Consider the following 14921-nt stretch of genomic DNA (forward strand, 5'->3'; position numbering starts at 1 on the left):
GTTTTGTGGCCTCGGGTAAATCACTAGCGAAGTCGGCTTCCATCTCGATAAGTCGGGCGCCCGCTCGCTCTGTAAAACAATACTTGCGCATGCGTAGAACATAAGCCTGGCCTTGCCATCCTTCTTCACCCAATCCCAGGTCTCGCGGCCCCAGGTAACAGCAGGGAATAACCAGATATAATATAAAAAGATAGTAATAATTATTATATAAACCAGGATTTAACCTAACCTGCTTATCTTAATTAGTTCCTTAACACAATGTCCTTCAACCAAGACTCTAAATGAGCAATAACATAAGCAGCTCCAGGCTCGTCAACAGACGTTGGATCCTCAAAAACGCTCCTCATGTCCTCTCCGACGTGGCGAAGTTTATTTGCCACGCCCTGCATCTCTTCCAAAATATCCGTTGCCTCCTCGCTATGATATTTGATGCTGGCCAACATATGTAAAAACATAGCTAGCACTGCATTGTACTCGGTTGTACTATATACTTCCCCGAAGCGGGCTATGCGAAAGAAGTGCGATATGGCGCTCGATCCTGGCGGAATAAGGTAGGTATTGGCCAGCGAAGTCAGTGATATAGATGTGCGTTGCTTCGGAAGAGCTATAACAAATTTGCCATGACCCTCTTGGCTAGAAGATCGAGATTCTTGCATGATCTCTCGCAACATCGCATGGGCGTACTCTGTCCCAAAACTAGTTCGCAAACGCAAATCTTGTTCTATGAAATGACATAGAAGTCGCTTCCAAACCAGGTTCCGGATAGACTCTGGTTTAACAACATTCATCGATGCCGCTAGCTGAACGAGAACAACAAACCCCTCAACCGGGTGCGATAGAACTGCCTTTCGATAGAATTTGTTTCCTAGGCATGCAAAGAAGGCGACCTGTTGCGGCGGAACCACATTATCGACTGACGATGGAAGACTAGTGACGAGCTTTGGACTGGCGCTTTTCGGTACATGGATCCCTGGGAGACGGGAGAGTTCGTCTCTGCACCGCTTGAGACATTTTGAGTGTGCCAGACTGGGGACATTTTCAATTCTGGTGCAGATGGTAGCGAGGAAGACAGACAAGACAGTACTATCGTGGAAGCGGTGTCTGTAGACCTCTGCGAGTTTCTGCCTCCACAGCCTTCGATTCTGTTTGTCTTGAAGCGATACAAGTGGCAGTGCCGCGACGATCTGATGGCTGATTGGCAGAGGGTTGAGTCGCTTGTCAACTCTCATGAGGAGGAATGCGCAACCATCGCAGCATGTAATTGGAGCAATGATATCGACCTCTGGGCAATTTCCCACCGCTAAGGGACACTTCAGTTCCAGCCTTTGGTTAGGCAATGGAAGGTGTGGAGTTTTGTTGTCCTTTGGGCTCGTTCGTAGTAGCAATGTTTGGATCGAATTGGGCTCTCGACATACCGGACAGGTGGCGTATGCCCTTGACCGTGCAGCTTTTTCAAGCTTTCGGGTGCCCTTGAAGCCAGAGAGAAATAGTGAGTTGTTGACATCTTCTCTGTCCAACTTGGTTTGTTGAACAGATGCTGAAAGCTTCTCATTGTCTCTCCCAGTCTTTATTCCACTAGCGGGGTACCAAAAGGTATCAGCCTGGGCGAAACTTGGACCACTTGGCAAAGGGCTATCGAGTATCCCCATCGCTGACTGGACCTCTTGTATACCTTTGGTGACACGCCTAAATGCCGCCCGTTCCATCTCCACCTTGGCTTCGAAGTTGGCCCAATTCTTCTTGTTCTGATGTCGGACTGACGAGCGATTAAAGTCCAGGTGGCTTGGTATATGCATTTGCATGCATCTAGACCAACGAGTAGACGCGACAGATGTCAAACAAGACCAAATGTCTTTGTGGCGAGTATTTTGTGCTTTCAACTCTTGCTCGGCCGCCATCAGTAGGAATGTCATGACTACTTTTCCTCGGGAGTCGACATCATCTCTCTCTATGGTCAAGCGCTTTCCTATCGTTGTTCTGCGAAGGCTCTCAATCCACAGCTTCACCAGGAACCCCTCTCCTCTTGTTTTGGCAACTACCATCATCGCATCGAGGGCAGAGTTGTTTGACACCAGTTGAAGTTTATCCTGGTCGGACATGGAGTCGTTGTAGATTGACTTCATATCAAATACCTTGCAGTAAGGCAGGGCCACTGCATCTTTGGAGAGTCGAATTGGCTCGGGAACTCGAACCCCCAGCAGCCTATCGTAGGAAGTCTGGGGAAATTCGGTCCATTTTGTTCCACTAAACCACTTGAAGTAAGACCCCCTGGGAAGCAGACTAGCGAAACATCCTTTGGCTTGAACGATGAATAGCTCGCCGCTCCATACGTCGTGAAAAAGAACCGCACAGTGTGGTGAAGGTGCACAGACAGACATACCAATTGAGAGCTTGCTTCGAGAAGGAGGGCGAGACCTGTTTCCAAAGACAATTATAACAGATGGAGTGCCGTGTAATCCCGCTTTGGCAATGTTATTCGTAAAGGCATTGGCACGCTCCTCTTCAATTACACCATCCGTCATGAGGAACCAGATCTTTGACTGTTCAAGGCAGCTTCGACTAATACAATTTTCGAAAATGGTTGATGGATTTGATCCAACGCTATGTTGGAGGCTCTCAATCAGATGTGCAGGTACTGGGTCGTGAGCTTGACGATCCCAAGGTAAGATGTAAGACTGGTGTGCTAGCTCCTTGGGCTCAAGCTTCGAGGTCATATATGAGACTGCGTTATTTTCTTGCTGAAAGACCCTCTCGCTCGTACTAGAGACTTCCACAGCGAAGACAAGGGGAAGCTCTTGAAGCGGCGTTGTTGGACGTGTAGGAGTAGGCAGCGATAATCTGTCGTCGGATCTGCTTGTAAGAGCATGTCCTGCCGTGGAAGAGTCTTGTGAGTGACTAGGCGAGGCTGCAGAGGGCGCTTCAGAAGCGCCCTCGGAACGGTTCATCCGGTTTGGATGATGCGAAGTAGTTACATCCAAGCTTATAGCCGGACGTGCGCAGTTTGTCCCTGTTTGGTAGCACTCCAGTATGTGTTCTAAATTCGTTGCATCGCTGTCACGAAATTCTAGTGTTATTAGTTAGAAGCTGATGATGCATTACGAGGCCGGTACCTACCGTCAATTTGGCTTTGCCGCAGAGGCTCTGAAGAGAGATTCTTGCAATTCTTGGAGAGAAGCATAGTGACATGCCGTTAACAACGAAATGTGATTAATCCTGGAGGCCGTGGTGAAATCTCTGGTGCTCAGCCGCCGACTATCTAGTGATTCTAAGCCGTTCTCTTTGCGAGATCGAGGAAGGGTGAAAATTGTAGCTTGCGAGAAGCTCTGCCGACTCTATTCGGGCCTTGTCTCACAATACGGAAAGCAGAAATTGTTTCCACGGTAGCTTGCAGGCTCCTTCAAGTTTCAGCTTGAGATAAGTATTAGACACAGAACGTCATTCAACAATATCGCCACGGTGAACAGAAATATAATGTAACTGAGAAGGGTTGTCAAGGCATTGTGTTTATTGACCTTTGTGGTCATAAGCTTCTCTGGATTGTCTTACAATTTCCCTGATAATTTAAGATACATTCCAGGGATCCTTAATCTAATTTGAGGCCCGATGAGAGGACACTTCCAATGATCTGACATGAGAGCTATTGGGTTTACTGTTGGTCCCTAAACGATGAGATGGAATGCTATAACTCCAGATATTGTTTCACTGCCTCGAACGGGAGTGGTTGCTAGTTCTATGGAATTGAAAATCCGCCCTCGCATCTGCCACACCTGAACTGTCTAATTTAGTTCGTTTCAAGAAGAAACAATACTTCCTCTAACGATGCTTCCGATCGGCAGGTGCCGAGAAAGCTGGGGAAATCATGACCCTATATCCCATGGCCTTAAGCATTTGCGCTGACAAACAGCCAAAGAAACCTTCCCGGTCCTCAGGTCCCCCTCGTGACGATTATTTTTATCCGAGGACAAATGGCTGCGGAACGTAGAGATAAGTAGGTTCCCCGAAAAGAATTCTTTCTCATATCACAGCCTGGTATGCTTCAGCTACCCTGAACACCGCCTAACATGTTTATTTGTAGTTCGCTATCATCGAGAAAGCATATTAGAAATGCAAAAGAAAAAAAAAGGATCAAATAAAATCTAACATCAATGCATTGCTTAGCATTTTTCTTCACTTTAATATGGTCTTTTGGGGCTCAGTAGGCTCGCGGACAGCCTCAGACTAAAAATAAAAGCCAAAGGTGACGAAATGGCCGACATCACTGACAACCCTCCAGGAATAGGGATCAAGGTTCCCGTCAGTTATCTTCAACTCTCTATTCGTCGTATCTGGTGGCCAATCTACTTTAGAGCATGCAGCGCCAAGCATTGATCTTCGCAGGGCTCAGAACCTTTCTCTCAGCGGACAAAGCTTCAGAGCTGGCATCTTCGTATGCCCAGATGACAGCCTGGCGTCCGGCGACTTGTTGCTTTTCTCGCACGTCCTTCGGTCTTTTGAGAAGAATCGTTGGTCAAATATCCTATTGACAGGATTAACATTTTTGCCAATAGATTAAATGCTAGATATTGCTTGACAGCCTTTCGATGGTTCCTCGGATCCATTCACGCTGCTTCGCCCGATGCATGCCTTCCTCCCTATTTAGAAGGTTCCACGGCTGGATGCATTTGTATTTCCCATCACTACTCTCACAAGACATATCCAAAAACAACTTCATCATAACTCTCATATCTTCTAGTCTCGAAATATCGGGCAAATTCCTTTTATGTTTCTCCTGGCGTAAAAAGTCGAGTAATATGGCTGCAAGCCCAGCTGCAATAGATGCAGAGTATGAAGTCCCGTTTAGTAGAGGTCCGTCTTCTGCAATCTCAACACCCTCGCCAAAAATAGCTAGACTATGCGGCCTACTACCAGGTATTGGATTGAAATCGCTTGACTCGTGGTTGCCCGCGTTGGTGGAGAATATTCCGAAGACGTGATGGTAGTCTCTTGCCGGGAAGGATACTATTCCTGAAGTTTGTGAACTGGATGCGCCTGAGAAAATCAGGATACCGTCGGCACGAGATCTTGCTATTTCGTTCTCGATCTCGAAATGGTAGTTATTGAAACCGAGTGGCAACGTGATTATGTTCACTCCTTGGTCGACAGCCCAGCCGATCGCTCTCACCACGTTCTCAACCTCGGTGTGTGTCAGGCTTTTTGTCTTCGAAATCCTCGCCCCGTACAGAATTGCATTGGGGCACATCCTGAGTATCAGAGACGCGGCGACAGTACCTTGTCTGGTTTCATCATATGGATCTGCCCCCGAGAAATCGATGTAGCGCTCGTACCCCCCTTGGAGAGCAAATTGATGGTCATCTGAGTTGATACCAGTGTCCAAGACAGCAACCTTTACCCGCGCATACCCACCCACAGTCTCATCGTTTTCCGGTTGAAGGATCGCCTTAAGTCGGTTGTATTCTTTGAACCATCGCCTGGAGAGTTGACGTTTCCTATGGCCAGTTAGCACACTAACCAGAGGAAGGCACGATACCAAAGATTACTTTTCTTCCTCATTGTCACTACCCGTACTATGCCCCAAGAAACTTGTATTAAACAAAGCCTGCGCTGGCGATTGGGCCCTGGTGCTGAAAGTGGCCTAAGAGACCGTCAACAATTGTAACAAAGGAAGTATATTTAATTACAAAACTACTTACGTAGTGCTAGGTCAGATGTTAGTGAGAATTGTTTCTGGACGACTTGGGTGAGACTTTACTTACTTGATCAATCTGACGTACGATTTCACTGTCTTTATCTGGATTTAAGGTCCTAGATGCTGCTAAACTGGCGAGCCTGGAATCAAAGCGGTATGTTGGGTTCTCTAAACACTTCTTTCGAATCAATTTCAAATTTCGGTTAACTTCACCGGCGTGACCGCGTTCATCCGAGGATGTAACAAGTAGCCTTTCGTCGATTAGCTCAACTAGATCCCAGAGTGCAGTGTGAACTTTCAAGTCCTTTTCCAGCTTCTGGTGAATCCAATACTGAACAGCAGGATGTTTCTTGGGGCCCGATAAAGAATCTGACCAGAACCGATCCATTTCAGGGTCAACTTTCAAATGCTGATGAAATTTTGAAAGATGGCCTTGCCCATAGACAAGCCATATGACGAATTCCAAGAAAATGCAGCCCAAGCTCCATACATCAGCTTTGAGAGAGACCATACGATCGTAGTCAACTTCAGGCGGCAGGTACAACCAATAATCAAAATCTTTTCGCGTGGCGAGTGCCTGGTCTCGGGTGTACTTTGCATGTAAGTTCACTATCCTGGGACCGGCAACCTTTAGTAAGCCGTGGCCACCGCTCTTTTGAGGAAAATGGAGAATTTTCTCTGGCTTGAGATAGCCATGGCGCATGCTCTCGTCGTGGAGACTCATGATTCCATGACAAATTCCTTCAATCTGTGCCAAAGCCCACTCGACAAGATCTTCATCAAGGTTGCTCGCATCGGTTCTCCAGAAATTTGCGAGATCACCTCCACGAGCCCATGGGAAAACTAAACAATTGTTAGGTCCTTTACGATAAAATGCGATAGCTTGGATCAAGTGATTGTGGTCTAGATGTCGCATAATCTTCGGGGCGTCTATTTCCTTGTCGTATAACTCTTTACCATCCGTGCTATAGTTGTTTATCCATTGCTTGACGGCGATATCAACATAATTGCCATTTAAAACCTGCCGAGGGTGATCAGTTCATCACTCAAGCGAGCAAACATGTTGGTTGTCTTACATCTGAGTGGTGTCGACCTTCTAGGTGGTCCACATGAATGCCCCTTCTTTCGACTGAGGAAAAGTGACTGACGATTGAGGTGGAGTCCAAATGTACGTAGGGAAGCGGGCAATCATCGTGAAGTAAGTAGACAAAACGTGTTGGTGTAAACACAGGCGCCAGAAAGATCCATTGTAATCGAATAAACAGGTCCATTCGGGCGTCTCCCCATTTGTCGAAGTAGTCTCGCAGGTTATCTTGAACTCCATGAGACCCATCTATTCCACATTTGTGAACATTTCTCCCCCCCTTAGAACATGTACAGAGGGGAAGGTCCTCGTCTGTCAAGCCAGCCTTCAGGAAATTCTCAATAGGTTTTATATCTTCACAGCAGATCAACGTGAGAAAGAGACGCTTGGATGTTGTCACGATGTAATCCACCAATTGGGGAATGCGTTCGTCTTGAAAGAGGCCACTTGAACTCAACGTCAATTCCACATTCGAGTGCTGTACCAGTTCACGTATGATTCCAATTGGTAGGAAGTATTGACTATAGACTCGTGTGTTACCGACGAAGTTATTAGAAATGTCGCTATGCTCGATGACCTTGGGACATTGACTTTGCAAGGATGAGATGTCCTCATCAGCCAATGATCGAGTACTATGTGAGGCTGTTGCCTTTCCATCACTAGAGTTGGGATGTTCATCTTGGTCTGCAGAAACACCAGAATCATCGTCCCACCATCTAAGTGACCAAAACGCAATGTATTTCAGGTGATATGCGACATGCTTGGACAGTATGATAGATGCGGCCTTCAGTCGGTTATCGTACAGGGGCAGCGTCAGCTCATTACATGGATCGATAATAACCTGTTCCATTGAGCGCAACCTGCCAGACCAGGGGGTCTGGTGTGTTGCTTGATACACCACTGCGCCAGACTCTGGATCAAGTCTAGGATATTCTCCGCAGAATGGACATGTTTTGGTGTTCAGTGAATCTGGCATCAAGTGCGTTTCTGCGTCTCGCTTGGATGCCTTGTCGATTGGATTCTTCTGATGACATGTCTCGAAATGGTCAAGCAAGTCTTCTTTCCGGTCGAACTTGTATGTTGCATCATGCTCTTCGCTGCAAACCCATTTTTGAGTGCGAGGAATACTATCAATCCAGTTCTTTGAATGTTGACTTGACATATGGTTGTGCCATAAGTACTGGGATTCGAATGCTGGTGGGAATTTCCCGCACTCTTCCGACATACAGACATAAGGTTTCAAGTCTTGCTTAAGGTGTTTCCTTAGTTAGTCTAATTAGTAGATGTTCTACTTAGAGGCTCATAAGAAGAGAAAAAAGTACTTACCGCCACTGCTTCTCATCCTTGTATACGTCTTCCTGAAGTAACTTTCCGCAGTAAGTGCACTTGCCATCCTCCGGTGCTTTGGGATATTCTCCAGCAATCCATGGATTATTTGAACAAGCGCTGCTGGATTCTGATACTGAGTTATTGTGAATCATTGTGTTGGTCGATTTGCTCTCTGTTGTTGATGCTTCACCTTTGGCTTTGTTGAGAAGGGGATGCGGCAAAACAGGACCTTGTGCTTGATTTTGACGCTCTTGTGGACGATTGAGATCGCCCAGAACAGATCCAACCTCTCTAATCGACATCTTGCTAAAGTCTGTCTCTGATACAGTGTCGTCGTTCCTATGCGCACTAAACTTTGCCTCTCGTCGATACTGGTAAATCAGTCGATCGCGCCTGTATACCACAGAACTGGCCAAGTGGACTAGCAGAGACTCTGTCATAACATGAGGCGGGAATCGATTCTTAAGCAACGCCAAGACAACTTCTCCAAAGAAATCAGACCCTCTACTCCTCTTGTGTTGGAGTATCTTTTCCATGTCAGCTGGCTTTGCAGGTTCCCTTATAATAAGTGCCAGTCGACTAAGGCGATCAATGGAGCCATGGATGCCTATCATCGCACCATCTTCGGCAGGTGATCCTGGGATTACTTGCTCTGCTGGACCATGCCGTGCCAGACCTATGGGAAATATTAACACGCATTGCACATTATCAACCTAGGGTGAAGAATTGGCATACCACGTTCAATACTTCTTCTCAGTATTTCTAACATGGAGATTACCAAGTCTTTCATCTCAGGAGCTCGAGAGAGTCGGCTGTCAAGGGAGACATGGACTGGGGCAAAAACACCCAGAAACCCCGCCCATGTGAGAAATCGTCGCTGAAGCATAGCCATGGCATCATTGTAAATTCTGCGCTGATACAAATAGTCTTCAAAAAGCCGGCGACATATTACTGCGCTTTCGTAAATATTATCAGACATATTCCCCAGCGCCTCTGGCGGTGTTGGCTCTTTAGCTCCCCTCGATCGCGTGTATTCATCCTTTACAACAGGACTCATGTCGACTCGTCCCCGTGGTTTGTCTGACACACTATCGCCGAGAGTGAAATCATGAAGAAGCGGATAACTTATTAAAGCGACGGAATCGGTGTGGATGAAGTTACTGCGGCCTTATTCTGAGAGACTTTGATTGATGTAGTCCCAAGGTTGCTCACGAGAGGATGAGCTCAGAAAGTTGTTGGGTCCAGGGGCAAATCTGATGAGACTTCTTACGTGTACTCGTACTTGGAGATGGCGAGGTACATGTCCCCTCGATGTCTGGGCAGTCCAATTGTCATATCATGTCTAAGAACAATACTGGACAGCGCATTGTGCATATGCGCCAAGTAAGCCTCAAAGTACCTGGTTAAGAGTGAGGACATCTGTAAGACGGTCTACCCCGCACTTGCAGCCTCACTTTCCCTCTCAATTTCGCTGCTGTGAGATAGTAAAGGTGTCCATCGTCTTAAGCTTTGAATTTACTCGACAAACATTCAATTTGCCACGATGTCACCAGAGGAACCACCAGAGGGAATGACTAGTTTGGAGGATCGGGATTTGCGCCCCGGTGAGCTGCTTCGTTGGGTCTACGGCACATTGCCAGGGGTTCTGTTGGAAGACTCTGCCACAGATCGATCAGCAATGGAAAGGAGCGACGAAGAAGACTTCAAGAAAGAGGTCTATAAGGGTTTTGTGGGTTTCGAAGCAAAGTTCAGTTCCAGTTCGGGCATGCACAACTTCGAAAGGTATGACCCAATAGCAACCTCAGAAGCCCAAGCTCGAATGGAGGATGTGAAAGACACCCTAAGGTTCTTCAATACTCAGGTAATGACTCCCCATCCCTTGTCATATTCCCGGAGGGTATCTACTATTATACCTGTGCTATTGTTCTACATGAGGAGCTGACTCTCCTCTCCTCTTGACAGCTGGTCGATTCACCCAGGGCAGACACACTTGGCGACGCATCCGTCGCGCCATCTGCTCAGCACCCTAGTGATGATTCATTCCTTCAGATTGAAAAATCGATTGAATATTCTAACAGGGTTGGTGACTTGAATGTCGGATGGTATGACATGGTAAAAACACTACCCTATTATTTATGGGAAACATTGGCCGGAAGAATGAGCGATCTAAATAGGTCTATCGAGAAGGAGCATGTTAATGAAGACATTGACATAGCAGTCATCGCAAAGAGGAATACAGGGGCCGAGCCCCTAGATAAGCAACAGAACCTACGCCATGATGAGCTCTTATACCGCCATTTAGCTTCTCATATTTGCACAGCGGAAAGGCATCAAGTCCTACTACAACTTCCCAGCCCAGATTCAAATACATGGCATATTCGCATGCCTCGCTGCTCACATAATATGGGGACAGGATCATGCTACAACTCCAAATACTGGTGGCAAGAGACTCAAATCATTAGTGTTACGATTGACAAGTGAGTTCTCAGACTTTTGTCCTATTTTCGAATGAAAACTTACACCACATCAGCACTCTGGTATCCGCCAAAAATGGGCCCAGGGTACCTAACGACGACCGATTGGATCTATGCGCAGAGAATGCAGCGCACCTCAAGCGGAAAAAAAAGCAATTGCATCTTTTGTGCAATCACTCCAGGATATCTCTCCACAAGGACCAGTCCAACACATTTTTTGATAGCAAGAAGGCACAATCGTGGAGCAATGTCAAGCCCTTGGACGATACACTGATAAATTTCAAACGAGTGGACACTCAAAATCCAAGTGAGACAGTAGCCCGCTTTCGTCTGGCGCTCCAAGTTTGTGTTTCTTTCTTCTATCTATTTCCCGGTCCATGGGTCCAGCAGGAGTGGTCCTCTAGCTTGTTTCAAGCTCCATGGGGTATAAGCCATACAGGATTATCCGCAGACCTGACTCAGACCAGCTTTCTTTGCGAGATTCTGAAGGACTGGGACGGCCAGAATAGGATTTACGAAGAGTTTCTAGAGGCACAAAAGAATCCTTCTCCAAACCCGCCCGGATTCTTTCTTTCTCTTGCTCAACTCCTGGTCGACATTTGCGAAGGAAAGGCAGGCGATAAATCGGTAGCTACTAAAGACAGCGAGCCATTTCAGGATCTTTCCACCAAAATTGATGAGCTCATGTCTGATGAATTGCTCCAATTTTACGGATGCGCGATCGAATCATGTCGGACATATGACTTCTTGTACCGCGAAGCATCAATGGGTGGTACCCAATCGCGGGAAATGGTGAGGCTTGTCGGGGAGAAGCACATCATTAAGTACCTCCAGAGCACTCTCCAGCTCTGGGAACCACAAGCTAAGTATGTATAACTCGCCCTACACCGAAGTGGAACCTCTAACTGCTGTTGTAACCTCAAGACAATATACTACTCAAATAGCTGTTGCCGCCCAGCAAGATACCAGCGAACCCCCACTGCTGCAGCGTTTGAGTGAAAGACCATATCATGGGTCTGTGTTTACCTTATTTGGTGATGAGCAGTGGGAAAAGAGGTATCACTGATCAAAATCTTTTTCAGGAGGTGTACTGATCATTTCACAATCAGAAACAAAAGACCAGTGGAGAAAACAGTCCAGGAGTTCATAACAAACCTGACGGACTTCTACACCAACTATGTATTACCATCACCAGAATGCATTGATCCCGCGCAGGCTATCACGATCGCCGTACTCGACACGGGGCTCCATCGACACGAAAGTGATGTTACGTTTAGATACTCAAAGAAAATCGACGAAGAGCGTTGCCGAGACTTTGTGGCAGATGAAACAGGTCAAACCCAAGGAACATTCGACGATACGCATGGCCATGGAACACACGTAGTCAAACTGTTACTTCGTTTTGCGCCGCGAGCTCGGATTATAGTACTGAAGGTGTCGGAGAATTCTTCTTTAGAGAAGACAAGATTGCTGCAGATTAAAAACGTAACCTCCCCTTCCAACAGACTAGAGTCAAGGATCTTATCCTTGGCAAAACATGCGAGCCTTTCACTGACGCTATCTTCCCAGGCGCTCGAGTATGCCGGGACCGTCGCCGATATCATAACCATGTCATTTGGCCTAGGAGATGCAGCAATGCCAACTTTACGACCGGTTATCAAGAAAATTAAAACCGCGCAAAAACTCATCTTTGCAGCGGCGTCGAATTCTGGTGGTAATGGCAAGCGCGCTTATCCAGCTAACGAAGCTGGCGTTTTTGCCATACATGCCACCAAGGGAGACGGCTCTACCCCAGAGAACTTGAATCCTCCACGCCTTCATGGGCCCGACAATTTCGCAACCCTTGGCTGGAAGATCCCGTCATCCTGGAACGGGGATGATGTATTCATCAGCGGCACCTCATTTGCAACGCCCGTGGCTGCCGCGATGGCGGCCAATTTGATGGAGATCATCTGTCGCACCCCAACAGAAAGCAACGGGAGAGGTTCCCGTCGGGTGGGTGGATACGGCGATATGCGTCGCTTGCTGTTAAAGATGCAACATGAGGTTGGAAACTATCAATACCTGCGTCCTTGGGCACAGGGAATGTTTGACGGGAATAAAGACTTCTGTGAGATGCGAGACGAACTTCAATCTCTACTTATTGGAGGAGAATCACCCAACAAGTAATACTAGAATCTCTACTCATAGTGTTCTGTATGTCCACCTATTACAGGGAATGAATGAATCTCGTTAAATTGTGGGATCGACCCAAAGCTCGATATCCTCTTTGACGTGATGCGGGGTCTTTTCTGGCGCCTTGTTCTTCCGGAATGGGAACTTCCTCGTACTTTGACTCATCGTCCTCACTCTTCGTCTCCTTATGTGTATACATCTCAGCGCCTTCGAGGTAGTCCTCGTTAGTCAGCACCTTGCTTCTCAGCGGATTCCATGATGTACGCTCGAAGGCGTATCGCTTTACTCTGAATCCAACGACGATATCATCGGCTGTAAACGACACCGAATGATCTTCATTACCAGCAGCCTGAGCCTGAACTCCGGCTCCAATTGTATCTGTCTGCTCTTTTGCTTCAGCGCTGACGCCAAGCTCGCGATGCGCTTGACTTGCCGCGTTATAGCGGAGGTTCCGGGCTACTTTGAGGCCAGTGACGAGAAAGACATCTTCTTTGTAATCTGTAGCTGCGAAGTAGTCGCTGATATTGGGATCCGTGAGTGCATTCCAGATGTAGTTGCGGTCTGGGTCAAAATACGTGGTAACAACCTCGTCGCAAGTCACCGTAGAAGCGTGCTCGGTGCCAGCAGCGGCATTAGCCGTGGTGCTCAGGCCAACGCCTTGGGCGACGAGAGCTTTGGCCCAAATACCTCCAGAGCCCTCACGGAGTCGAGATCGAGACTCAGTGAAGCCACCGTGGGAAACTGGTGGGTAGCATAGTCTTCCGGGCGGGATGACACTGAATCGATTGAGTGGCTCAAGCATGAGGAGGTCGTTAACAACAGTGCCGAGCTGGATAGAGCCACCTTTGGCGGCAATATTGAAGTGCGGGACGACATGATAAGTCGGTGGCTTTTCCTGTGATGAGGCCATTGAAGAAGCAAGGTTTTGTAGTCAATGTCGTAGGCAGAGCACTGGAAAAAGGAGAATTTATTCGGGTATCAGTTCATGATGAAGAGCCCAGCTTTTTATGCCTCGCTGCCTGCCTTGTCGCTTACTTGAATTTAGATATTCAGGCTCCTGAATGAAGCACAGCCCCCACCTACGTTACCCCGCCCTGATGCGGTCATGCAGCCATGTCCTTTCTTAAGACAAGTATTTCATGAACTGCTTCGGGCGATGAGGCGATTTGCTCGTACTGAGTTTCCTTGCACTTTCATCTAACCAATGGCAATCTGATGCTTCGTTGAATAAATAAGTCAAATATAGAAGAACAATCAATTACCCCGTCACTTTCGAGTCTCATTGATTTAGACGCGCTAAACTCAGTAAAGGACGTCGAGCTGAATACAGATGTCACCCCATGTCTCATCTACGGCCGCCACTCCGCACGCATTGCACCATTTCTTGGAAAGAAACAAGACTTCCTAGTAGTTATGGTGCAGCCCACATCTCAATGATTGCGGCTGAAGATGCTGTAACATCAAAAAGGCCAGTGAGCGACCGCCTGGCCGGCCTTGGCGTTAAGTGTAGAGTGCCTCGACCGCGTAGGTGCATGTGACGGGCATTCAGGCGGGCGTCTGCACGCCACTTTCCTGTCGAAAGCCTTATTTTTTTAACCAGTTGGAGTCATGAGCTTTGGATTCCCCTCAAGGTCACGGTCTGTCACACCACCATCAGTAGCTGCCCTCATTTGAGGCCCCCTACCACCGAGCCCTTACATGTCTGCGTGTTCCCCATTCAAGTCGCTTTGCAGATATGGAGACTGTCTATACAAAACTTGACTGTACAAAGGCATTTGCACGTTGTTTATAGAGAAACATCCACCGCTTGGAATGAAATTGTTGGTAGAAAGTCAATACAAGTCAATATACAACTCAAGGATAACTTATTCTGAAGTCGAAGGACCAAAAGTCATGTTACCAGAGCAGAAAGCCAAAGTGTAGGTTGACAGCCTGATTCGATACATCCGATGTATCTCCATGAAAAGCCCCCGACTGACCCGACCACGCCCTGCCGGTTTGGTCTTACCAGGCAATAGCTGCATTCAGTCCAGTGAACTTTCGCCTTGATTTTAAGAGGTGATTGTGATTCAAGATTTAGCAACATTCCATAGTCGTATATTGCCGTACCAGTGAAATGGCTGTGGATCTTAACCCCAGGCTACCTATTCATCGTTTTCAAATTCCCTATTAA

The 14921-nt window shown here is 47.3% G+C and overlaps 5 protein-coding genes across 5 annotated transcripts; 1 reads left to right on the top strand and 4 right to left on the bottom strand.

Moving 5' to 3' along the window:
- Positions 1–242: 242 nt before the first annotated feature.
- FOBCDRAFT_145461 (uncharacterized protein) lies at positions 243–2945 on the bottom strand (the record flags this gene model as incomplete). The annotated part of the gene is made up of 1 exon (XM_031190849.3): positions 243–2945. One exon carries the CDS (start codon positions 2943–2945, stop codon positions 243–245), a length of 2703 nt encoding a protein of 900 aa, XP_031032080.3.
- A 1610-nt stretch (positions 2946–4555) lies between these two features.
- On the bottom strand, positions 4556–5239 carry FOBCDRAFT_146172 (uncharacterized protein; the record flags this gene model as incomplete). Its single annotated transcript, XM_059608224.1, has 1 exon — positions 4556–5239. One exon carries the CDS (start codon positions 5237–5239, stop codon positions 4556–4558), a length of 684 nt encoding a protein of 227 aa, XP_059467892.1.
- Positions 5240–5708: 469 nt separating this feature from the next.
- FOBCDRAFT_146290 (kinase-like domain-containing protein) lies at positions 5709–7620 on the bottom strand (the record flags this gene model as incomplete). Its single annotated transcript, XM_059608226.1, has 2 exons — positions 5709–6707; positions 6763–7620. 2 exons carry the CDS (start codon positions 7618–7620, stop codon positions 5709–5711), a joined length of 1857 nt encoding a protein of 618 aa, XP_059467893.1.
- Positions 7621–11791: 4171 nt separating this feature from the next.
- On the top strand, positions 11792–12742 carry FOBCDRAFT_146441 (peptidase S8/S53 domain-containing protein; the record flags this gene model as incomplete). Its single annotated transcript, XM_059608227.1, has 2 exons — positions 11792–12058; positions 12143–12742. Coding segments are annotated over 2 exons (867 nt in total), but the record flags the coding sequence as incomplete, so codon positions are not given.
- Positions 12743–12764: 22 nt separating this feature from the next.
- Positions 12765–13702, bottom strand: FOBCDRAFT_264507 (uncharacterized protein). The gene has a single exon (XM_031190853.3). The coding sequence runs from the start codon at positions 13656–13658 to the stop codon at positions 12783–12785; it is 876 nt and encodes a 291-aa protein (XP_031032084.2). The 5' UTR covers positions 13659–13702; the 3' UTR covers positions 12765–12782.
- Positions 13703–14921: the final 1219 nt, after the last annotated feature.

Source organism: Fusarium oxysporum, chromosome X (genome assembly GCF_013085055.1).
Source record: "Fusarium oxysporum Fo47 chromosome X, complete sequence".
NCBI lineage: Eukaryota > Fungi > Ascomycota > Sordariomycetes > Hypocreales > Nectriaceae > Fusarium > Fusarium oxysporum.